The sequence below is a fragment of the Spinacia oleracea genome, chromosome 4 (genome assembly GCF_020520425.1).
Source record: "Spinacia oleracea cultivar Varoflay chromosome 4, BTI_SOV_V1, whole genome shotgun sequence".
Taxonomy (NCBI): Eukaryota; Viridiplantae; Streptophyta; class Magnoliopsida; order Caryophyllales; family Amaranthaceae; genus Spinacia; species Spinacia oleracea.
In genome coordinates, this window is record NC_079490.1 from 103,417,392 (window position 1) to 103,441,645 (window position 24,254).

At 40.2% G+C, this 24,254-nt stretch overlaps 3 protein-coding genes across 4 annotated transcripts; 2 read left to right on the plus strand and 1 right to left on the minus strand.

Annotated features, from left to right (window-relative positions):
- Positions 1-6,557: 6,557 nt before the first annotated feature.
- Positions 6,558-14,095, plus strand: LOC110784776 (glycerol-3-phosphate dehydrogenase [NAD(+)]). 2 transcript variants are annotated; one of them, XM_021989221.2, is made up of 12 exons: positions 6,558-6,833; positions 6,926-7,002; positions 7,423-7,495; positions 8,464-8,681; positions 8,786-8,893; positions 9,201-9,264; positions 9,344-9,381; positions 9,874-9,994; positions 10,076-10,130; positions 10,229-10,277; positions 10,547-10,696; positions 10,789-11,413. In XM_021989221.2, exons 1-12 carry the CDS (start codon positions 6,716-6,718, stop codon positions 10,798-10,800), a joined length of 1,083 nt encoding a protein of 360 aa, XP_021844913.1. In that variant the 5' UTR covers positions 6,558-6,715; the 3' UTR covers positions 10,801-11,413. The 2 variants fall into 2 exon arrangements, 1 of the variants encoding a protein (XP_021844913.1); XR_008932797.1 differs by lacking the exons at positions 10,547-10,696; positions 10,789-11,413 and adding exons at positions 13,831-13,922; positions 14,072-14,095 and having other exon boundaries at positions 6,578-6,833.
- Positions 11,648-15,306, minus strand: LOC110784775 (protein SIEVE ELEMENT OCCLUSION B). Its single transcript, XM_021989219.2, has 7 exons — positions 14,733-15,306; positions 14,479-14,571; positions 13,791-14,239; positions 13,562-13,671; positions 13,293-13,438; positions 12,702-13,175; positions 11,648-12,587 (listed from the first exon to the last, which is right to left on the minus strand). Exons 1-7 carry the CDS (start codon positions 15,033-15,035, stop codon positions 11,895-11,897), a joined length of 2,268 nt encoding a protein of 755 aa, XP_021844911.1. The 5' UTR covers positions 15,036-15,306; the 3' UTR covers positions 11,648-11,894.
- A 5,269-nt stretch (positions 15,307-20,575) lies between these two features.
- Positions 20,576-22,861, plus strand: LOC130471758 (uncharacterized). The gene has a single exon (XM_056842050.1). The coding sequence runs from the start codon at positions 20,576-20,578 to the stop codon at positions 22,859-22,861; it is 2,286 nt and encodes a 761-aa protein (XP_056698028.1).
- The last annotated feature ends 1,393 nt before the right edge of the window (positions 22,862-24,254 follow it).

Here is a 24,254-nt window from a genome sequence, read left to right on the forward strand (position 1 = left end):
GGCTGCCGTGTGTGTGTGAGTTTGTGTTCATGCATGATTCCTAAAACTATTAGAGTTAGTACATGATTAAATTCCTATTCCTAAAAGGATAAATTAATTAATTAGAGTTCTTGTAGGATTCTAAGTTTAATTAATTCGTATCCTACTAGGATTCCAATTCCCTTTCCATAACTCTATAAATACGTGCCTAGGGTCACATATTTTCCGAGATTAATTCAAGTATTCAAAGTGAGTTTTGAGAGAAAAATTCAGTCATATTTCTTACCTAAGAGTGCCGAAAATTCTAGTACCTTAAGGGCGATTCTAGTTGGTCAATCTTAAGGCGGATCCGGACGTGCTGTGGACTATCTACGGAGGGACGACACTTGGAGTCCTAAAGACTTGTTCTTGTTCGGTTCGGGCGCAGCTAGGGAAGGCACGCAACAAAGAGTATGCATCTAAATTATGCTATATGATTATGTGTAAATAATATGTATTCCTGGCTAAATGGTTGTTTCCGCATGATTTATGAATTGTCATATGTATCATAACCTAACAACTATCAACCACATTATTCTCTTCAAACTCATCTTCAGATCTACTGGATATCTCAATGGTGGGTTCGGGAACTCTAGGGTTAGGATTTTCAATCTCTACCACATCATCATCACTATCCTCCTCAACCTCACTAGCTTGCTCATCATGGATCATGCCATCCTCACCATCACTTTCTATTCCTCCATAGCCCATACCTAGACCCGCAGAGTACTTCCCATCCTCATAGCTATTTTCCGCAACCTCTAAGATAGTAGCAAGAACCTCAGAATCATACTTCCACCTACCATCACTAGTCCCATATTTGTACCAATTAGGGGTATCATCACCAAAATGCATGTCACTGAACTTGTTCTTGAGGTCTATGTAAGGGTTCTTATGGGGTAAACAATGTATATCCATACTAGCCATCATGTCTTTGTGCCTAAGGTGGGGCATATTCTTGGTCGAAGCCAAATAGTCACAAGCAAACACGATCTTCTGAACATACGTGCGAGGAGTCTCATTATCCATCTTCTCTAAGTATCCTAGACTGGTGAACTTAGAAGGTAGCATCCTTAATTCCTGAAAATTCACAACTCAAAAGTCTTACTAACGCGTTTCCATAGAAATTCCAACCCCAAAAGGATACAATACTTAGTTCGTGGAGCCATACAATTTCAATGCACAAATATATGCTCAACATGAAATATGATGCAATTAATCACATAAAGCAAGATAAAACATTGTTAGAACATATTCATGGCACTTAATAAATCACATTGTCACATAATATGCATTCTTAGACTAATATGCCCTTCTTAGTCTACCCAATTCTCACTTGAAAATAATACTAATTTTCGAAATTAATTAAGAAATAACTCCTAACTTAGTTGAAATTATTTAAATTAAAATCGAAAATTAATAAGAATTATTGATTAATTAAATAAATAAATGAATAAATTTCGGATAATTTAAAATAAAACAAAAAGAAATCCGAAATTTTTTTTAAAAAAATAAATTCGAAAAATATTCGAATAAATAAATAAATAAATAAATAAATAAATAAACAAGTAAATAATTAAAATAATTCGGATATTTAAATAAAATAATTTCCGAAATTATTAAAATAAATTCGAATTATTTTCGAAATTTTAGAATAAAAAAAATTCGGAAAAGTTAATTAATTTTACGTAATAATCCAACTTTTCAACTCATTTCAAACGACCCAAAATAATTGATATTTGACCTTTAAAATATTGAGTACTCAAAATAATACGTTTTGACTTTAGGAAATTAATTTTCGAAAATCCTAAAGTTCCGCAATCGTAGTTTAAGGATTTACCACTTTGCACTATTAGTTAATGCAAAGCAGCTCTCAAACTAGAGCTCTGCAAATACCACTTTGTAGCACCCTAATAATTCCTTGCTTTTATAAAACCATTTTCCAAATTAAAATAAAGAAATTACTAAAGCATTACCGCCACCGTGATAACGGTTAAGGCTATTACCAGAATTACGCAGCGGAATTAAATGTCAACTAACTTTTAAAAACATAATTAATGAAATATTGAGGCCTCCTACAATTTGGAACCATAATGGCCCAAAACCCAAAGTACAAATAATTCAAACATTTCAAACATAATTAAAGTAAAGTTAAATAGTTCGAAATACGAAAACATGCAACTCTCTCGATCATCCCAAGCCACATGATTCCGATCAACCAACCTGCTATTTTATTCTACTCCCCATCAATGCAAGTGCAAATGATAGATCATCATAGGGTCATTAAGGCAAAGGCCATGACCAAAACACACAAGCATAGAGTGAATGAAACTAAAACATGCATCACTCCCTAAGTACTAATCAACATGCGAAAGCCATATAATAATAAACAAACAATCATGAATACAAGACTCGACTCTTGACTCGACTCTTGACTCACAATTTAATTAGAATAAGCTTCGAACGGGCCAAAAGAATAATCCACAAAGGGAAAAGGTGATGGGAGCCAACCATACACCAAATATATAATAATAAAATCGGGTCATACCGAGTGTTGGGCCATACCGACGGAATTCCTGCGCATAATATAAATGAAACAACGTCTTGTATTATTAGTAGGAGTACGAGCTTTCCGCCAAGACTCCCCCCATTGTTCATACTCAAGGTATATACGTTCCAAAAGTTTTGAAGCTTGTTCTGGTTGCACTTTACGTTTATTAATATTTTATTAAAGGCGAACTCAAGACTCACCAACATGCGCACATACAATTAATAAACAACAACCAAAACAATCTTATTTTAAATGCTTTAGGACTTGTGATCAACAAGGCAAGACACTTGTGATATTACTACCATGTTCCTCCTCGCCAAGGTGAGACTCCACATCATGCACATTAACATGAGGGTTGTGCCCTTGTACGACAAATCCTAATTCATTTCATACATAATATTCCCAACTGAACCCTACATGTGCGGTGGCTTACGTGAGCTAACCCTTCACATGTGGTAAAATAAATAGTACAACGAAGTACGAATAATTGGCTCAAAGTATGCTAGACATCCCGTACAATAGCATACAAATAAATAATCCATCCCTTGCATGTGAAATATACCATACATGCATAAATAATGAACAACATGATTGACAATGAAATCCATACTCATAATAATTCCAACATGCTTGTTCAACAATTAATCCAATAAATCCAACATCACAAATCACATGCTCGTTCACCAAAATAAACATGATTCCACATAATGTAATTCACATCATCAACAATCATGTAATGTCATTGACAAAAGGTGTGGTCGCCCTAGACTTGTACGTACCTTGAATACCTAAGCGTAGGGGGCACTTTGCAATAACGAGCACTCAACTAGAAATCACCTCCTATCATCAAAATAATGATACTTAAATTATTTCCATGTTCATTAAATTTCCAGCAACTTTATAAAATTTAAAACCTCCTTTAGAATTTAGAATTCAATCGTTTTTCAATAATAAAAACGTCTCAATTTGCAAAATCAATCCCTGGTACAAAAACATACTTTTTCCGCCTTTAAAATCAATAAAAATCGACACTTTAAACCTTTATTCAAATCTGAAAATATAATTGATTATCATAATTAAAATCATCACCTAATTATGCTAGTCAATTGGCTCATTAGGTCTAGGTTAAAACCCTAACTTGAAAATCCCAATAACACTAGTTTATCATCATAAAAATCAATGCTTTATTCAATAAACAAATCTGAAAATTCATCCTTTAATAATTAAACCAAACCTAATGAATCACAACACACAAATCCTCAAACCACGGTATTCATAACCGGTTCCCAGCATTTTAATTACTCAAAACAATATTAATATAATAATTTAAAATACGGAATTTAAATAGAATAGGTAAGGAAGAAGAGAATTATACCAATCCGGCCTATAGCACGGAACAACCACGAGTTAATGTGATTGGGCGAAAAGAGATTGGAAAACGAACAACAACGAAGCAACACAACACAAGACACACCACTCGTGTGTGCGTGTGCAGCGCGACACGAAAAGCAGCAGCAGGGGCGAAGGCACGCGGCTGGGCGCTTTGCGCGAGGGCTGGGCGCTGTTGCGCGAGGGAGAGAGCGAGGGTTGGGCGCTGTTGCGCGAGGGAAGGCGAGCGAGAGAGCGAGGGAGGTGTGGGCGATGTGCGCGAGGGCACAAGCAAGAGAGGGCGAGGGAGTGCAGCGCTGGGCGTGAGGCCGAGCAGCACGAGAGCACAGCAGCGCGAGCACGGGCTGCGTGCGTGCAGACGAGCCGAGCAAAAAGAGGAGAGGGAAAGAGGAGTGTTGGGCAAGCAAGGCAAAAATAGGGTTTATGAATTTTAGGGGCTCAGCTAATGATGGGGGAGTCCTATTTATAGGCTCCCTAATCCCTTGATGGGCTAGGCTTAGGAGATTTGAGTTGGGCTTAGGAAATAAATGATTTGGGCTAGCTTAGGATTTAAATTAAACTCTTTTGATTGGGCTCGTTTAATAAAACGAATTGAACTTTTTATTTAAAACCCGAAGTTTAAAAATCATTTGCAACTCATTTAATTTCCCGACTCAAGAATTAAATTCGTTTCGTGATTAATTAAAATAATAAATATTCTAATTAATTAAAATACATTAAATAAAATGCATTTAAATATTTTTTAATTGTTAATAAATTGTAAAATTCTTTATAAATATAATAAAATATACTTATAAATATTATAAAAATACGAGGAATTACAGGTCTGGAATCTGTCCTGACTCTAAATTGAAACGTCGCACATAGCTTTGCAACGATTCGTCTTTCCCTTGCTGTATTCGGCCCAAATGCATACTCGTCTTATTTTCCTCTTTATAAGCCATGAACCTTGCAGAAAACAACAATTCTAGCTCTGCATAAGTGTTGATCGTTCCAGCGGGCAACTTCTCAAACCATTTCGAGGCGACCCCTTTCAAAGTGGACGGAAAGTATTTGCACCAGGTTGCATCAGTGGTCCCCTGGACATACATGTGATGACGATAAGCCAAGAGGTGTACGTCAGGATCAGAGGTGCCATCATAGGCGTCAATAGCTGGTGGCTTCACCTTGGGCTCCTTAGGAGAATTCATAATGTCAGAGCAGAATGGAGTGGTATAGTCTAGGATGAGGCCGGCTACCCCCTGTTGAATTGGCATATAGGATCTTGCCTTCTACCCTGGGACGTTCTACGCCGCTCGCTGTCTGCGCGACTGACATGGATCCTGGTGAGACGGCGCGAAGGAGCAGCAAGGGGTGAATCTTGCATGACAGGGGTGGAACCTGTATCTGACAACTCAGTTTCTTGAGGCCTGTCCAGCTGAATGATTGGTACTCTTCTGGACGGTCCAGGTTCAGGCCGAGCAGTTGGCAGGATCCGACGCGGAGCCATAGGCTGGAAAGAAGTTCTTGTTCTGTCAAAACGTCTGTCATGATCGTCATTTCGAGCTTGGTCTTGCCGCCAGACATTAGACCGAGTGAGTCCATTAAAGAATGGAATTCCCGTCCATGAGACTGAGAACGGATAGTCTTGATCTCATCTTGGAGAGTGTCCATCTGCGCTTTAAATACGGCCAGGATGTCTTTGAGCTGCCCAGCAGACACCGGCAAATCTGGGTTCTCCTCCATGACTGTGTCGGCGTCAGCCCTCAAGTGACCACCTGGAGGAAATGAAGGCTGACCCGTCTCATCTTCTACCTGGACCTGCTCAGGTTGTGATTCAGGAGGGGGTTCAGGACGACCGTCCTCCCCCACAGACTGGTTGCTTCTGTCGTCCCTCCCTCGAGGAGGACGATCACCATTCATTGCGGTTTCGTCGTTTTCGTTTCGATTGATGGGCGCGTCTCCAAAGTGCTGGACGTCTACCATGTTACCTTACCTCCCCACAGACAGCGCCAAATGTTGTGGGAGTTTTTCCTTTGGATGATGACGAGGAGGTATCAGGTTACACGTAGTGTTGAGTCAGTCCACGTCGGCGGCGTACCTACAAAATAAGAATATTCTCGAAGGAATATTCCCTCCGATGCTTAAGTAAGACAAAGGTTTTTTGGAAGAAGTAATTAATGAACAGAAAGCATTAAGTATAAATTGTAGGATGTTTCTCTATCTAGAATTCCGTGTCAATTCTTTGGGAATTGAGTATATATATAGTCTCCCCTTTTTAGAGGGAAACCCTAGAATGATTCCATATGATTGGTCAGTTCATTAGATAATGACATGTGTCACTATCATAACATTCCCTATGGGCCATGGGCCTTGAAAAGGATTGGTACATTTAGCTCGGCCACACTTCAGCATTTGCTGACTCTTACATGGCAGCCAAATAGGCGGCTTGCCTATTAGAAGGAGCCACGTGTCACGCCTTGATTACGCCACATAGGCGGGGTATTTTTACCCACATTAGTTGGCTTTGGTTTTCTCTCACCAATAAAAATTAGTTTGAGGTATGATTTCACACAAAAAAGTTATATAATGTCTTTTCTCACAAAATTTGTATTATAAAAGGTCATTTTTTACAAATTTGCCTATTTTTAATAAAAGGCGAAAATGTTACCGGCCAATTTTTCCAAGTTTATAACACATGCATAATCTACCCAATCGATTAGGTGTCTCTCTAACTTCTTTCCTCAATTCTCTGAAGTACGATAAGAATTCACATCCATGAATGCTGAAGAAATTACAGAAAAATACAAAGTCGCTGTTATTGGCAGCGGCAATTGGGGGAGCGTTGCCGCCAAGCTTATTGCATCCAATACGCTTAATTACGACATCTTCCATGGTAATTTTCAGAACAATCCCATGTTTTTTCTCGCCACTTTTGATAATCATGTCAATTTTATGTTGATTTGAAATGATTATGATGTATTTCAGATGAAGTTAGGATGTGGGTATTTGATGAAACGTTGCCAAGTGGAGAGAAATTGTCGGATGCTATTAATCAAACCAATGTAAGGTGAATACTGAGGTGAAATGTTCAAGATATATTCATGTTTGCATTACATAGACCAATTTTAAAGTACTTAATCTGAATTAATAACACGGATTCACACGTGATTTTGTCATGAACTCCGAAACTAATACTCCATTTACCGTGTAGCTAAACCTTATTTTAAAATTCAGAAACATTTCTAAATTGTTTGTATTCACTTTAACTGATTGTGATCTGTGAATGGGATATGACAAACTCACATTATTTACATTCTGTAACAGCATATGGATCTTTGTTAAGATCCAAATCTTTTGAATTTGCAGGATTGCTTTTTCATAGATTTTTGTCTGTTTCCAAGAAATTAAATTAAATGAACATTCATATTGAATTGATGAAATGTTGTCTCATTTTCGGTGTGTGATTTTGTGTATTTTCATAGGTAAATGTCAAGTACCTCCCTGGTATTGAGCTTGGTAAAAATGTGATTGCTGACCCAGACCTTGATCATGCAGGTATTATACTTCCTTTTTCCGGAACTAATGTTCACATTTACTATTTTAAGTTGCTTGTGAAAAAGTTGTTTAAGTTCTCTTTATGAATTGTCATTGGATTTTGAGTTGCTAGGAAAAAGTAAGTGATGGGTGAAACCATGGTAACACAACTACTGTATTAAAAAGCTATATTTGTTAAATCATGTACACGGGAGAAACATAAACGGAAAAGGTGGCAATCTTTGAATTAGTTCTGTTCTTGTGTAGCAACTTGGATTTTTTTTTCCCGTTGTTTTGCTGTTCGAGAAAGTTTTACAATAGCATCCTGGTTTAGTTACCTTTCTATCGAGGAATCTAGAATTGTTATGTCCACTTTCCTCTTCCACAAATTTATCCTTTAAGTGCATATATTTTCATACTACCCCTTAGAATAGATTACAACCATTTAGGCTCTGTTATGTTTACCTTATTTTAGGAAAAATTAGTTAAAATAAGTTTAGATAAAATAAGTTCAGAAAAAATAATGATTGATCAAATACAATTTATAACTAAAATAAGTTTTGATAAGTTGTAATAAGTTAAAATAAGTTCAATTAAGTTTATATAAGATAAGTTCAGGAAAAGTAAGTGAAAATCAGGTGAATAGAACACACCCTTAGAGGTAAATTAATATGTCACCAAGCAATATATCATTATGAATCATCAAACTGTTCTAGTGTTCTATAATATTCTAATGCAGTATGTCACGCTTCTGCTTCAGCCTTGCTACACACAAATGAAACTATGAATAATTGAGATGATAATTTTACAAATTTACCTTTTTAACAGAAAAAGCTGCTGGTATTTAATGAGATAGTTGACATAGTACTATTAGTAGAGTGGGGTTGTTATTTTTCCATTTTCTGAAGCTCTACACAAGATTAACTTATTTGTCTATTACGTTCGATGTGTTTAGTTTTACCTGATGCCCAAGCGTAAATTGTGTGCAGTCAGAGATGCTAACATGCTGGTATTTGTGACACCACATCAATTTGTCGAGGGTGTTTGTAAGAGACTTGTTGGAAAATTAAGAGGAGATGTACAGGTCATTTCATTGATCAAAGGCATGGAGTTCAAAGTGGACGGTCCATGTATGATATCCTCTGTAATTTCTAAGCAACTTGGAGCCTGTTGTTGTGTTTTAATGGGTGCAAATATTGCTGATGAGGTATTTAAATAAGTATATCTGACTTTTCATTGTACTATTTCTTTGCTCAGAGGTATGGCCAATCTTCCCCTGGGTAATTAAAAGCTCCATTTCTTCTTTCATAGATTGCTGAGGAGAAATTTAGCGAAGCAACGATAGGATATAGAGAAAATAAAGAGGTTGCAGAGAGGTGGGCTCGACTATTTGCTACTCCTTATTTTTCTGTCACAGCTGTAAGTTTGTTTATTTTTTATTCTTATTGGAAACTTTTCTTATCACTAATACTATTGTGTAAAAATGCATATCTGTTTTATTGCATCTGCACTATTGCAGATAGTTCCTAAATTTTTTTATGTGAACCGTTTCTTACTAATTACAGTAGTCACTTATATATTGACCTTTGGATATTTAGTAATAGCCTACCCAGCTTCTTGATAATCTTGAAAGTTTTTGTTGTTAGTTTCAGCTAGTTCTTGTCAAAACAAGGTCAGACATGTATTACTTGTATCTCCTAACATACATAATTGTAATGAAAAACAGATCCAAGATTTGGAAGGAGTGGAATTATGTGGTACACTGAAAAATGTAGTGGCCATTGCTGCAGGTTTGTCATTTTTTCTTTCTCAACCAAGAATTCCATAAATATCCCAGTGCATTAAATGGATAATGTGCTCTACCTACAGGATTTGTAGATGGCTTAGAAATGGGGAGTAATACAAAAGTAAGCTGATTTTTTGCATTTAATTATTGTCTTATTAAATCACAATCCATTTATGATAAGGTATATTCCTTCCGTCAGAAATTAAATATTACACACACCATATTTCTAGTCTGGTAAATTTCTCACTATGCTTATGTTTGTGATTGGTTTTACAATGATAATTCCTCAGTAATCCTCTTATAAATTGAAACCTCCAGTTCAGTTTATTTGATAGTCATGTATGGGAGAGAGGCTAGCCCACTACAGCCAAACAAATGCACTCCCTTATTTCCGGATTACCTTTGTTAAGTTCATTAATAGCCTCTCCCGCCTTTCTCTTGCCCTTGTTTTCATGTCTCTCTCTGAATCTTTCTCTCTCCGAAGAGAAAGTGCCCCAAATATTTTTAAAATATTGTTGAATCTTTTATAGGTAGCATAATTCATGGTTGGTCAGGGAAAATTAAAGTGAAATATGTGGCTGCAAGAGGGTGTAATTTGAATGGTTTATTTCAGGCAGCGATCATAAGAATTGGCTTGAATGAAATGAGGGCATTCTCCAAGCGATTGTCCCCATCTGTTAGAGAGGACACTTTCTTCGAGAGTTGTGGAATGGCTGATCTTATCGCGACTTGTTGTAAGACATCAGTGTATATTCCTCTATTTATTTATTTTTTCGTGTTTTCTGTTTCTATACTCTATGGTTTTCCTATGACAGTTGGAGGAAGGAACAGGAAAGTTGCCGAGGCTTTTGCAATCCATGGAGGACAGAGGTATATGTTCTGAGGGACTTTTTTTTTGCTTTGAAAGGTTTACTTTTAGATGATATGTTGTTTTTACACACTTATTAACATGATGTCAATCATGCTAGACCCTTTGATGATCTGGAAACTGAGATGTTGCAGGGGCAGAAATTGCAGGTATACTGCTGAAGTCCTTATTTTTGTTGAATAAAAAATATACTTTGTACTTTTCATATCCATTGGTTGCATATGGAAAACTGAAAAACAAACCATTCCCAAATAACAAGGTTACACAGGATGTTTAAAGCATCTAGATTCCAGAGAAGATGATCAGTCTATAGAATGTTTTCTAGAGTCTTCCCACTTACAATATGGTGTCTGATTTTCTGATACAGTCGGTGATGTTTATTCCACTTATAGCAGCCTCTTTCTTTCTCATTTTGAAGGGTGTCTCAACAGCCAGAGAGGTATACCAGGTCTTAGAAAGTAACAGATGGTTTGACTCATTTCCCCTTTTCAGAACAGTACATGAGATTTGTATTGGTAATAAACCACCGTCTGCCATTGTGCACTACAACGACTTTCGTAAAGCAGAGGTACACCCAAGTCTGCTCTAACAGAAAGCTGTGGGCTCATACAATATCTTAACCAAAAGTTTGTTTTTGATGATGTTGCCTTGCAAATTCAGGATAAGATTTAGGAACCGCTCTCCAAGAAAATAAAGAAGAAAACAAATAGCGACTGATTTGGGGTTGAAAACTGAATGTTCGGTCCAGTTCTGCAGTTTTGACAGAAAACCAAGTTGTAATCTCTCTGTAGTTGTTAAAGTGAGAGTTAGCTGATGACGTGTAGTTCAATCTGTGATCTGTATCTTCAACCTGTCTGTGTAGTCTACAGCTTGGAGCATGAAAAACATTGAAAGATACGAAGCATATGACAAAATTCAACGTTTTTTGGATAGAAACTAGTAACCTTTCATAGAGAAGCCTGAACTTTGTTGACGTTTCTGCCAGAAACTGTCAGTATCAAAGTTCAGAGTCAGAAGTTACAAGTTAAGATCAGTGTAACCTGTACTGGTTGAAAACACTCTGTTCTTATTCTTTCCGATATTTTGACACTTAGCTGAGTTTCATCTCCCGTTTCCATGACATGGTTCTTTTCAATTTCTTAGAGTGATTTAGGGGCGTTTTATATTTTTCAATTTTCAGGGACCAAGAAGGCATAAATATGAGCTTATTGGTGAATGTTTTAACAGTTCACTTATGTAATTGACTTTAGAGGCTAGTGTTAATAATAATCCAATACTTTGTATATGATTGAAGTCGCAATACCGTGGCCCTTTCATCCTATTTTTTAATCGTCACAGATTGACTGTTTCTTAAATTTGACCACATATTTGTAGAAAGTAGGAAGAAAAAATGATGTTCAATATAATACTTGGTATGATTTATTTTTTGAAGTATATACTACGTACTTATAGGTAACATGATATTTTTTTTATGACAATCAATAATAACAAAGGATTAAAGTTGAAAATGACAATCCCCTCAAAGAAAAAAGTAAAATGACATAGAATAAGGTGGAGGGAGTTATACAGGAAAATAAAACTAGAAGATTGAATATCCTTGCAACAGCAAGATACCAAAATACAGTCCCTCAAAAAAAAAAAAAAAAAAAAGATACCAAAAGCCAGATTGCAAATGAGGTACCTCGCTACCTCTCCTTTTGGGTCCTTATTCTAATAATATATGTTGGTAGTAAAATGAAATCAGCGTGAGTGATTTAAAGTGTGAGTTAGGCTTCATATTGAGCAGCAGCAGTTGCAGCAGCAGCAACTGCGGGTGAAATCTCAGCTGCAGCAGTGTAATCTTCATGGCAGCAGAGAAAAGAGTTGTACCTGTGCATATGACGACGACACTCTGGGCAAAGCATACTATTTGGAATCCTTACACTAGAGGGAAACTCAATCCTATGACATGGATATTCCTTCATATGTAGCTCTTTGTAATGAGTTCCAAACCCAACTTCAAATCCCTCTCTTCTAGCACGTTCCTTCCAACTCTCCATTTCTTGAAGAGTTGTCAAGGCAAGCTTACCCTGACCGTGTACTACAATTGTTGACCCTTTTGCTAATATTGCCCATCCACCATGGGATTTGTCATGGCTATGTAGCCTTTGGATCTCTTGCAGTATTATATCAGCATGGTCATGGATTTTCCCTAGTTGGATTTTTGAGAACACCATGCTCTCTATTCTTGTCCAGAAATACCAAACAAAGGTTGGGTCTTGCCAGCAGTGACTTAGCTGCTCAACTGTTATAGCTGCACAAACTTTACGCACCAGCTCCTTGTTATGGCTCCTTCCCACATACACCATTTCAAGTGGAATTCGCAGAGTTCTTGCTACTGCATGTGCCTCCTTTGTGAACTTTCTGATCCATTCTAGGTCGTCTCCTCCGTACAAGAAAATGTACTTTTCTTCTCTGATCTGTTTGCAGAAAAGTGTAACTTCTCTTTATAACATACAACAGTTGAAGAAATAACAAGAGTATATAATTGATGTTCGCAGATAACTTTAACTTTGTTAGACAGGCAAAATTACCCAGTCTAGAATTTTCTGATCAATGCCGCTAACAAGCAGTTCGAGTCTCCATGTTTCCTGCTCCCAAAGATCTTCCTCCCTTATGCTTGTGAACGGAAAAGCTTGGCTTTGCCAGATCCACATCATGTGGATTGCATTTGGGCTCAGAACTTTTCCCTGAGGGTCCAGAACCACAAGCATAGGCTTACCTCGATAGTGCCAATCATCTATAAGGAACTTGGAGACTGCATTTCCGATTATTGATGGATGATGAACGGAGTACCAAGGCATTGAGGCTTTCAAGGTCTCAAGCTTAACTTCCATGGCTTCTGTCCATTGGACTGAGCGGTCAATCACTGGGATCCATACAATCTCATATGCATGAGCCTTAGACTCAGTGTAGCTTTGCTCAAGAATGAACAGTTCGTCATGACTGATATCTAGGCCTGATATGAGTAATAACACATTTTTCCTCTTCAACACCTCAAGGTGGACCTGAAAAATATAGTATGATATATATAAGCACAATTTCCTTAAGTATATAGTTAAATAATGTCGAGGATAACTATTGTGTGAAAGGAATGATATAGGACTAAAATTTCGTGTACAAACCCTTCTCTTGGCAGAAGCATCATATAGTGGAGGCACATCGTCATCAGCATAGATCAGGGTCTTTAGGACTTTTGTGTTATCAATATGCATTGTGTGGTAGATAACTTTCTTGATCAAATTATAGGCATTAGTCTGCTTCTTGTCCTCTGTACCAGAAAACAGTGTCCTTCATTAGAACTCAATATTTCAGGCATGATTGTATAGACATTATACCAGAATAGAAGAAATTTGATGAACGGAGAAGAAAACAAGGGCAGAAGGTCTCTGACCTATGAGCCTATACAAGTTGGTTAAGGTGTCTCTGAGATGGTCATTGATAGTTTTAAGCTTGTGAGCCCAGTTGGAGAGCTCCCATGATTCGGAGGTAGCTGACATATACCTAAGGAAGAAAAACAAAACCTACATGAGGAAACCTTTTTTCCTTCAATTCCAAGCGTTGTCAGAAACTTTACTTGCATTATTGATTTATCACTAAACATATATAGTCATATAACTTACTCAATTCCCTTGCTTGACATGGTTGTAATTTGGGTTGCAGCAGCAACAGCACTTCTGATGATCCAATAAACAGCGATAGGAAAATGACTCATTGCAGCCTTGACTTCAGGATCTTCCTCTGTGATATACATTGTGGGTAACTCTCCAAACTCAACAATACACCTGGTCGTATCAAGCATGGCCCTTATAAGTTTATTTGTTGCTTCGAACTGGTTCCTGTAAGCTCCAGCATGCTCCACAACCGTAGGTAATCGCTTAATAAGTGCCATTGATTTTGCAAGGGCATTTGTAGAGTAAAGTTGGGAAAGAAGCCAGAAGTCTCCAAAAGTTAAAGCAAATGATGCTAATGTCAGAACCACCTTGGCTTCCCAAGAAAAGTGTGGCAACATATTCAACACCGAGAGGGTGGTATTGTGTGCATCGAAACCACTCAGTAACTTGCATGTCATCTGCACCAGTTTTAAAGGTATTACAAACAATACACTTACCACTTTGAGAAGTTCATTTCAGGAAACAGTCTACACAGTTATACAAGTCATCATCTATTAATGTGTTTCGATTATAAGTCATTAAGGAAAAAAAAACGTTTTCTATGTTTAAGTTAAGCTGTAACAACGGAATAGTATGATCTTATATAGTTATATTAAGCTGTTTTTCAGGTCTGGAAGAAGGTACAGCTGATAAATACCTCAGATGATATCCGTTCAACAATGAGTGGCAAATCAGGAACTTCTTGAAGACCATTTAGGGTAAGTCTGCTCCCTTCTCCTTCCCTCTTACCCTATATACAGATCAGAACACATGCAGTTATCAGTAAGCATGCAAGGGTCAGTAGGAACAAAAAAAAAAAAAAAAAAAGACTTTTTACAAATATTATTAAGTTTGCACCCAAAAAAAAATGTAGTAATTAAGTGAAAACATATGAATAATTTCTAAGGGTACCAGTGCAGGGGCTTCAATAGTTTGGGTAGCACGGTGGATTATTTCCTCAACAAGATGGAAAAGCGGTCTGACATCAACATTACGAGCATCAGGGCTATGCAGCTGCTCAATCTGTTTGGAGAGGGCATGATCATCAGATGTCAAGAAAATGCCTCCTCTTTCAGAACCCCCCAATAGAAGTGGCTTGCTTAAATGAGAAGGTAACAGCATGTTGCTTTTTTCAGCATCCCATGATAATTTTGGCAGCTGAGACTGTAAATGAGCTGATTGTTTTGTGGTCATTGGATTCGGGGCGTTTGCCATTGTGGCTATTAAGTTTCTTATGCCCTTTTGGCTGGTTTAGAAATGACAAAAAATGAGATTGGTTAAGTTTGTTTGTTCTGTTTTAGTGTTTACTGCTCTTTTATAGCAGTCTAGAAATAAAGCAATGTGAATCAACTTCCTTGCTTCCATTGAAGTTTAGTTTCGTAAAGGATTCCTAGATTGTTTAATGGCTTAGATTTGGTTCATTCCCTAATAGCCTTTAACTTTTTCACTGTGGATATTCCAAGGTTGTTAACATCAACAAAGCACCTTAATAAAGTCTCCCCTCCCCATATTTTTTTACAAACAGTTAACAGCAGAAAGTAAGTACTTCGTAGGTATGTAACACAAACCAGTAGCTTTTGATATCATATGACAGGGATGTGGAGGACCATAAGGTTAATGAAAAAGAAACTACTCTGTCTGTTTGAAAGAGCGAAAAACCAAAGATTGAGTAATGGAAACAGCTACGGAAATGGTCCAACCGTCCAACAATCATAAAGGGTCTTGGTGTAACTTTGTGTCATGTATTTATTTATGAGGAGTTGGGATAAAGTTACTATTAAATTGTAGTGGGGGAGTATATATTTTGACTTTAAATCAACTGTCTTAGAGTTGTGTTACTCGGACTCGGGTATTAGTATCGGACACATGTACGTGTTTAAGTATTTGGCTCAACTAAATTGTGAAAATTTCCATGATTTTAGCCCAAATTGAAGTATCGGATTGTCCATATCCATGCCCGGGTGAAGAATCCGATTAATATAGCTTAGGACAGTTAAGTGCAAAGCAGTATTATAGAAGCCAAACTGCTAGAACAATTGCTTAGCTGCTTTGCTTTGCTTGATTCTCTCTGTTATTTTTTCACTGAGAGGGTAAACGTCAGAAGATTAAAAAAAACAAGGGAAATATTCCCTTGGTTTTCCCTCCTGTTCTTGAAAGGAAAATGAAATCTTGCTTTTGTAAGAATACTTACAAATAAAATATGACATGAGAATAATAAGATTTATGGAACATGAAATTCTTGGTAACAAGTGTGATTAGCACATTACAAGTGACCAAATCATGTGATTATAGTAAGGTATTGTAAAAGAATCATATGAATGTGATAATTTCAACCAAATCCGATGGTTACCCTGATCCCTCGATACAAAAAATCAAGAAGTATTTTTAATCGAGTGAAAAATAAGTGACCGCTTAATACCCTATTCGGTTCACCTAACTTTTAAGTTTCTTTTTACTGTTTTACAACTTATTTGTTACCGATTTAAACTGACTTTTACCGGTGATAACTTATTACTCCCTCCGTATTTTAAATAGAGATACACTTTGACTTTTGCACTATTCACATAATTCACTTTGGCCCTATTTTATTTATAGTATATGAAAATAAGTGTTAGCAAATATAATATATTGTTGGCTTCATCTTAATATATATTTTCAAAATATTAATATTTTATAAGCTTTTATAATATATAATTGAAGACATTGATGGTCAGAGTTGTGCATTGACAAGCGTAAAGTGTATCTCTTTTTAAAATACGAAGGGAGTATTTTTTATTGAATCTCTAGTGTTTTGGATTGATGATGTACGGGTAGCCCTACCGGCATACCGGTAGGACAACCCATAACAGCTGTATCATAGACATATACTCACAAAAAGCACCAAAGGTGCAGTCGGTATCCAGGGTTTACCATCCCAGCCGGCATTGCTCTCACATCATCTACCTATCAGAGCCGAAAGAGAGGATCCGGAACCAACGGATAATAACCCGGGTCCTCCGTACAAGTAACCCGTCTATATATACGGACCCACATCAATGCCAAAGGTACGCGATTCCAGCCCAATCATTCTTATAAGCATTTATTACAGAGCTATCAGCATAATCTGACTTAAGCATCGGAGGGGTAATTCTCGGATCACCCCCGAGGCTAGTTAACGGTTTCACTGTGCAGGATCCAGTCAGCAATCTCAGTCGGAAGTCAGTCATCCCTTTCTTGTTCCAAGTCCGCTACCGGAACAATTGGCGCTAGAAGGAGGGGACTCCCACTTGTAAACAGAACCCACAGCCAGACACAAAAAAAAAAAAAAACCCCGGACCATCAAAAATCACCCTTGAGAATGGAGAGTACGCAGTCGGATTCGTACAAGAGAAGCAAAAAGCAGGCCTCGAAAACAACCCCACAGAGTACACAGACGACAAAAACAACAACCCCATTGAAACCCACGCTGTTCTCAGCAGAGCCAATAATAACACCCGTCAATGACCAACCCACCCCCTAGCTAGGGAGCCAGTCGGTAGTCAGCAAAACTACGACTGCAGCAGCACCCTTACATGTCCTTGGATACTCAGTCGAGGACGACGACTCAGACGGAGAGCCCGAAAGCCCAGCCCAGGATGATACACAAATGCCGTCTGAACTCGCCGGTCAATTCTCGGAGGAACAGTTGGCTACGGCAAGAGCGGTGATGGCCCCGTTGTCGGCCCTGAAGCCAGCGAGAAAAGCAAACACAGAACCCGCACCCAGGACAGTCACACACCAGGCTACGGAAACACCAGTCGGCGAAAAACGGAAGAGACTTCCGATAAGAAACCTATTCGGAGAACAGATACTAGTGCAACAAGAACAACACCCCAATACAAACCAGGCGATTGCTCTGCGCAGTCGGCCAGAACCCATGGTCATCGAAGAGACAAGAGAAGCACCCCAGAGATACGCGCCGCGCCGTTACACCATCCAACCTGCAAACTCCCCCCTGTGCGCGGACATTCTGGAGGAACCAATGGAGAAATTGAAGTTCCCACTCTGCAAGTATGACGGATCCACGGATCCGGAGGTCCATTGCAACACATTTGAGCAACATATGATGCTGTATACAGATTCCGACGTCATGTGGTGCAAGGTATTTCCCTCAACGCTGCTGGGAGTGGCATCCGGCTGGTATAAGGGACTACCAAAGGGGTCGGTATATAATTACCGACAGTTAGAAGCAGAGTTCATGCTACGGTTCATCAGTCGGCAGCAGAGAAAGAAAACGTCGGGAGAACTGATGGCAGTCACCCAAAGAAGCGGAGAGTCCTTAAGAGATTACCTCACCAGATTCAACAACGAGTCCACCAGCATACCAAACTTGCAACAAGAGATAGCTGTGGTGGCCCTGATGAGAGGAATGAACCACTGCGAGTTCAAAAAATACTTGGGAAGGAAATCCTTCACCGATCTGGGAAGCGCATTGGTGAAGGCCCATGAATACATCAAAAGCGACGAGCTGATGACAATCCCAAATCACTTTCAGTCGGCACAGACTAGAAATGTCGCACCAAGGCCGGTTCAGCCGGCACAGCAAAGTCAGAACAGGGGGTTCAGAAAGGATGAACAGAGGAGGGACCCAAGAGGGAGAGATTACCAGAAATAGTCAACCAGCATATACCCCACATTCCATGAATACACCCCGTTGAACGCCCCAAGAGCCGCAATTTACAATGTCAACAAGAACGAAAACTGGAAAAGGCCCCCACCAATGAGCGACAAACCCAGACCACAGTCGAAGTACTGTGCATTCCATGATGACTGTGGACACTACACGGAAGACTACAGAGACTTGAAGGATAACATCGAGGATATGATCAGGAGAGGCTACCTGACACAATATAAAGCCCGACAGAACAACAACAACAACCAACAGAATAGCAGCCGGCAAGGTAATAACACAAACAACAGGTTACCATCCACCCAAGCACCACTCCGAATAGAGCAGAAAGCACCAGAAACCAGTCGGAGTGGAGAGGCTAGAAACAATGGCCAGAAAGGGCCGACAGTGTGGGTCATATCCGGAGGACCGTGCCATGGAGGAACAATCAGTGGAGCCGGCAGAAGTCTGGGCGAACACCGCCACCTGATAAACTACCATAGCACCAGAAAATGGCCGTCACCCCAAGTCATGCCAAACATCTCGTTCGACCCAGCCGACTGCCGCGGAATTATATACCCTCACGACGACCCACTAGTTTTGGGCCTCGAAATAGCAAACTTCCCAGTAAAACGAATACTGGTGGATGGAGGGAGTTCAGCGAACATTATCTTTTGGAAAGCCTTCGTTCAGCTGAAAATAGACGAGAAAGAGCTCACACGAGTCAACTATCCTGTGATAGGATTTTCCGGAGCCACGGTCTTCCCGGAAGGTAGCATCAGGCTACCGGTGCAGATTGGAGAGGGAAGGACCGCAAGGGACCTAATGGTAGACTTCTTGGTAATCAAAGTGCCGGCTGCATACAACATCATAGTGGGCCGGCCATTCATCCACGATGCACAGGCAGTGGTATCAACATACCATCTAACCATGATATACATGTCTAACTTTGAGAACGCTGAGAGAATCCGAGGCAGTCAAGAGTCAGCAAGATCATGCTACTTTACGGCATTAAAAACACCAGGCCGACTGACCCCATCCAGGAATATAACGAGAGAGGCAGCAATGAAAAGACCGGCAAAAGGCCAAACCCCAAAATCGGAGGGTGAGCAATCTCTGTTGCCCAAGAAGGAGAAAAGGCAAAAAATGGAGTCACCCACAATCGAAAGCATCGAAAAGGGGGCTACTTTACCTAGGGTAGAGGCCGGAGGAGAGTCGGAAGAAGTCGAGCTGGTAGAAGGAGAAACTGGCAGAACATTGAAGATAGGAACCGACATTGACCCCCAATTGCGGGTAAACATGATCGGTTTATTGAGAGAACACGCGGATGTGTTCGCATTTTCCGCAGACGAAATGCCAGGTATAAGCCCAAATGTAATCGAGCACCGACTGAATGTCGACAGAGCAGTCAGGCCGGTAAAACAAAAGAAAAGAAACTTCTCAACAGAAAAAAAATCAAGCAATACACGAAGAGGTAGAAAAGTTGCTGGCAGCAGGATTTATTGAACCATGCGACTACCCAGAGTGGTTGGCCAACGTCGTAATGGTCAAGAAGTCAAACGGCTCGTGGAGAATGTGCGTAGATTTCACAAACCTTAATAGAGCATGCCCGAAGGACTGCTACCCACTGCCAAGAATCGACAGGCTAGTCGACTCCACATCTGGCCATGCGCTGCTCAGTTTCCTTGACGCATTTTCCGGGTACCACCAAGTCAGCCTTGCAAATGACGACAGGAGAAAAGCAGCATTCATCACTGAGGGGGGAGTATTCTGTTACAAGGCTATGCCGTTTGGGTTAAAGAACGCTGGGGCAACGTACCAAAAACTGGTCGATAGAGTGTTCGCAAACCAAAAAGGCCGTAACATTGAAGTATACGTCGACGACTCCATAGTGAAAAGAAAATTGGAGACCGACCATTTAGACGACCTCAGGGAAACGTTTGAAACTCTACGCCGTTACCAAATGAAGCTGAACCCCAAGAAATGTGTGTTCGAAGTGAAATCGGGGAAATTCTTGGGTTTCCTTGTCAGCGAGAGAGGCATAGACGCAAACCCAGATAAGGTAGAAGCAATACTCAGTCTGCCCCAACCAAAAAGCGTCTAAGATGTACAAAGGCTGACAGGAAGAATGGCAGCTCTGACAAGATTCGTTAGCAAATCAGCCGACAAGTCGATCCCATTTTTTAACACTCTTAAGCAGAATGGAAAATTCCAGTGGGGAGAAACCGAGGAAAGGGCCTTTGAGGAGGTAAAAGACCATCTTCGTGCTTTGCCGACGATAGCCAGGCCGGAAGAGGGCGACAAGCTACAAATGTATGTGTCCGCTTCAGCCCAAACCGTTGCTGCCGTACTAATCAGTGAAAAAGACAGAGTCCAGCAGCCGATATACTTTGTCAGCCACATTTTGAATCCGGCAGAAGCGAGATACTCGCTGATAGAGAAAGTAGCCTATGCAGTCCTGATAGCCGCCAGAAAGCTCAGACCATATTTTGATGCACATACCATACAAATCCTGACGAACTTCCCACTAGAGAAGGCTTTGCAAAAAATGGATACAGCCGGCAGGCTGTTGCGATGGGCAATAGAGTTGTCGGAGTATGATCTTGAGTTTCACCCGCGCAATGCAATAAAAGCACAAGCCTTGGCCGACTTCGTAGTCGAAGCATCTTATCAAGAGGATGAAACCAAAGCAGAATCCTGGGAAGTATCAGTGGACGGATCAGCCGCTCAGTCGGGAGCGGGAGCCGGCGTTGTCATGATTTCTCCGACAGGAGATAAGTTCGAATACGCAATCAGATTCACTTTTGCAGCTTCGAACAACGAAGCAGAATATGAAGCAGCCATAGCAGGGGTACAGCTATGTTTGTTGGCAGATGCCAAGAGGATAGTAATGACAACAGATTCTCAGTTGGTAGCAAATCAGTTTTCGGGAGAGTATGAAACAAAAGAGCCGTCAATGCGGCGATATCAAGAAAAACTGAGGACGCTGACAGCGAAATCAGAGGCTTTTGAGATCAAGTTGGTCCCTAGAGCATTGAACACTGCTGCAGACAGCCTAGCAAAACTGGCCAGTTCGAAAGCAATTGAGCTCAGTCGATCAGTAATGATAGAAATCATGCACAGAAGGAGTACGGAAGAAAAAGGAAAAGAAATAATGGTCATCACGGCAAACAGAGAGTGGTACGACGATATCTGGACGTACAAGACGACTGGAGTGCTCCCGGCTGATGTCAGGGAGGCAAAGAAAATAAAAAAAGACGTCTGCTGGTACGTCATATATCAGGGACAACTCTATAAAAGAGCATTCAGCCTCCCCCTGCTGCGGTGTTTGACGGCATACGAGTCTGCAAGGTTAATCGAAGAAATGCATGAAGAAATATGCGGAAACCATGTAGGAGGAAAAACACTAGCCTTGATCTGCCAAAGACAAGGTTACTACTGGCCAACCATGCTCGAAGACGCACAGAGCTACGTCAAGAAATGTGAAAAATGCCAGCTGTTTGCCCCAGTAATACGTATGCCAGCAAATGACTTGATGCCCATTCTGAATCCAATTCCATTCGCCCAGTGGGGAATGGATATTGTAGGACCCTTCACAACAGCCTCAGGAGGCAGGAAGTTCTTGATCGTTGCCGTCGATTACTTCACAAAATGGATTGAGGCCGAGCCGGTAGCAAAGATAACAGCCAACCAGGTACGGAAGTTCATCTGGAAAAACATCATAACAAGGTTTGGAATACCGACAGCAATAGTATTCGACCATGGATGCCAGTTCGACTGCGAACCTATACGAGCATTCTTGGCAGACTGCCGGATCAAGTTCGCATACGCGTCAGTCTGCCACCCACAGAGCAACGGGCAAGTCGAGGCTGCAAACAAGCAAATACTCGTAGCCCTTAAGAAAAAGCTGGATGAGTTCAAAGGCAAGTGGGCAGACACAGTCCCAGAGGTTCTATGGGGTAACAGAACGACGGTTAAAGAAGCAACGGGAGAGAGCCCTTTCAAACTATTCTTCGGATCAGAAGCAGTCATACCGGCTGAAGTAGCACTACCCACCTTCCGCATCCAGCATTATGAAGAACAGGGAAACGACAGCTTACTCAGACACCAGCTAGATTTCTTACCAGAAGTCAGACTGCAGGCGGAAATTAAGTCGGCTGCATACAAGAACAGAATGAGCAGGGCCTACAACAAGCGAGTAAAACATAGGAATCTAGAGGTAGGCGACCTTGTACTTCGCCGGACGGCAGCAACCGGCAAGGCTCAAAAACAAGGAAAGCTGACTGCAAATTGGGAAGGGCCCTATCAGATATGGGAAGAAGTGGTAGCTGGATCGTACAGACTAATGGAGATGGATGGAACACCGCTGAAGAACTCATGGAACGCAGATACTTTAAGAAAATTCCATGTATGAAGTTGTATGAAAAAATGATGTAGTAGGGCCGACAGTGCCATATTTTGAAATCTAATATATGAGCTACAAGTATATTCCAGGTAAACTATACGACAAAACAAATTAAAAGGTTGAGCACATTGGCTCCGTCAGCAATGTTGCAAGATACGACAAAACGAATTAAAAGGTTGAGCACATTGGCTCCGTCAGCAATGTTGCAAGATACGACAAAACGAATTAAAAGGTTGAGCACATTGGCTCCGTCAGCAATGTTGCAAGATACGACAAAACGAATTAAAAGGTTGAGCACATTGGCTCCGTCAGCAATGTTGCAAGATACGACAAAACGAATTAAAAGGTTGAGCACATTGGCTCAGTCAGCAATGTTGCAAGATACGACATAAATGAAATCAAAGGTTGAGCACATTGGCTCAGTCAGCAATGTTGCAAGATACGACATAAATGAAATCAAAGGTTGAGCACATTGGCTCAGTCAGCAATGATGCAAGATACGACATAAATGAAATCAAAGGTTGAGCACATTGGCTCAGTCAGCAATGATGCAAGATACGACATAAATGAAATCAAAGGTTGAGCACATTGGCTCAGTCAGCAATGATGCAAGATACGATATAAATGAAATCTAAGGTTGAGCACATTGGCTCAGTCAGCAATGATGCAAAATACGACATAAACAAAAGCAAAGGTTGAACACATTGGCCCAATCAACAAAGAGGCAAGATGCGATATATAATAAAATCAAAGGCAAGAAGACGCCACTGCGTGACAAATTGCATAAAATAAAACAAGCGAATAATCCATCAAGTGCATCACATAAATGTTAACAAACACAGGGACGACAGCCACCACCCAAAAATAGCTAAATGCGAAGTGAGTAGCTGCTAAAAGGCACAAACATACGCCACAAACGGCGCAGTCAAGACGAAAACAACGTTCTTGAAACAATTAATACACGGCAAAAGACAAGTGCCACAAACAGCTAAAAGGTACCAAAAAAGAAATTGTTTATAAATTACATCCGCTAAATGATATTCAAAAACTACCAACAGACATTAGCAAGTACGAGGCCTGAAAAAACTGTTGGAAGAGCCACAGGAAGAGCCTGGTGATGACTGCCAAGACCGTCAAGCTGAGCCGTCTGCATCACTCCAGTAAGCAGACTCAGGAATCTCTCTGTCTGGCAGAAGGCGAGGGTCAGCATTTTGAATAACGATGTTTGGGAAGGTCTGGATCTCCATGCCAGTCGGATCAACATGGCCACCCTCTTCATAGGATACCTCCACATTACCCCAGGCAGCCTCAGTCAGCGTCAAGGCTTTGACGGCACAACGATGGGCTGCAGTCCACCCACCATTGTAGCGCCCCTTCATTTCCTCGCAGTAGAAGTCAGACT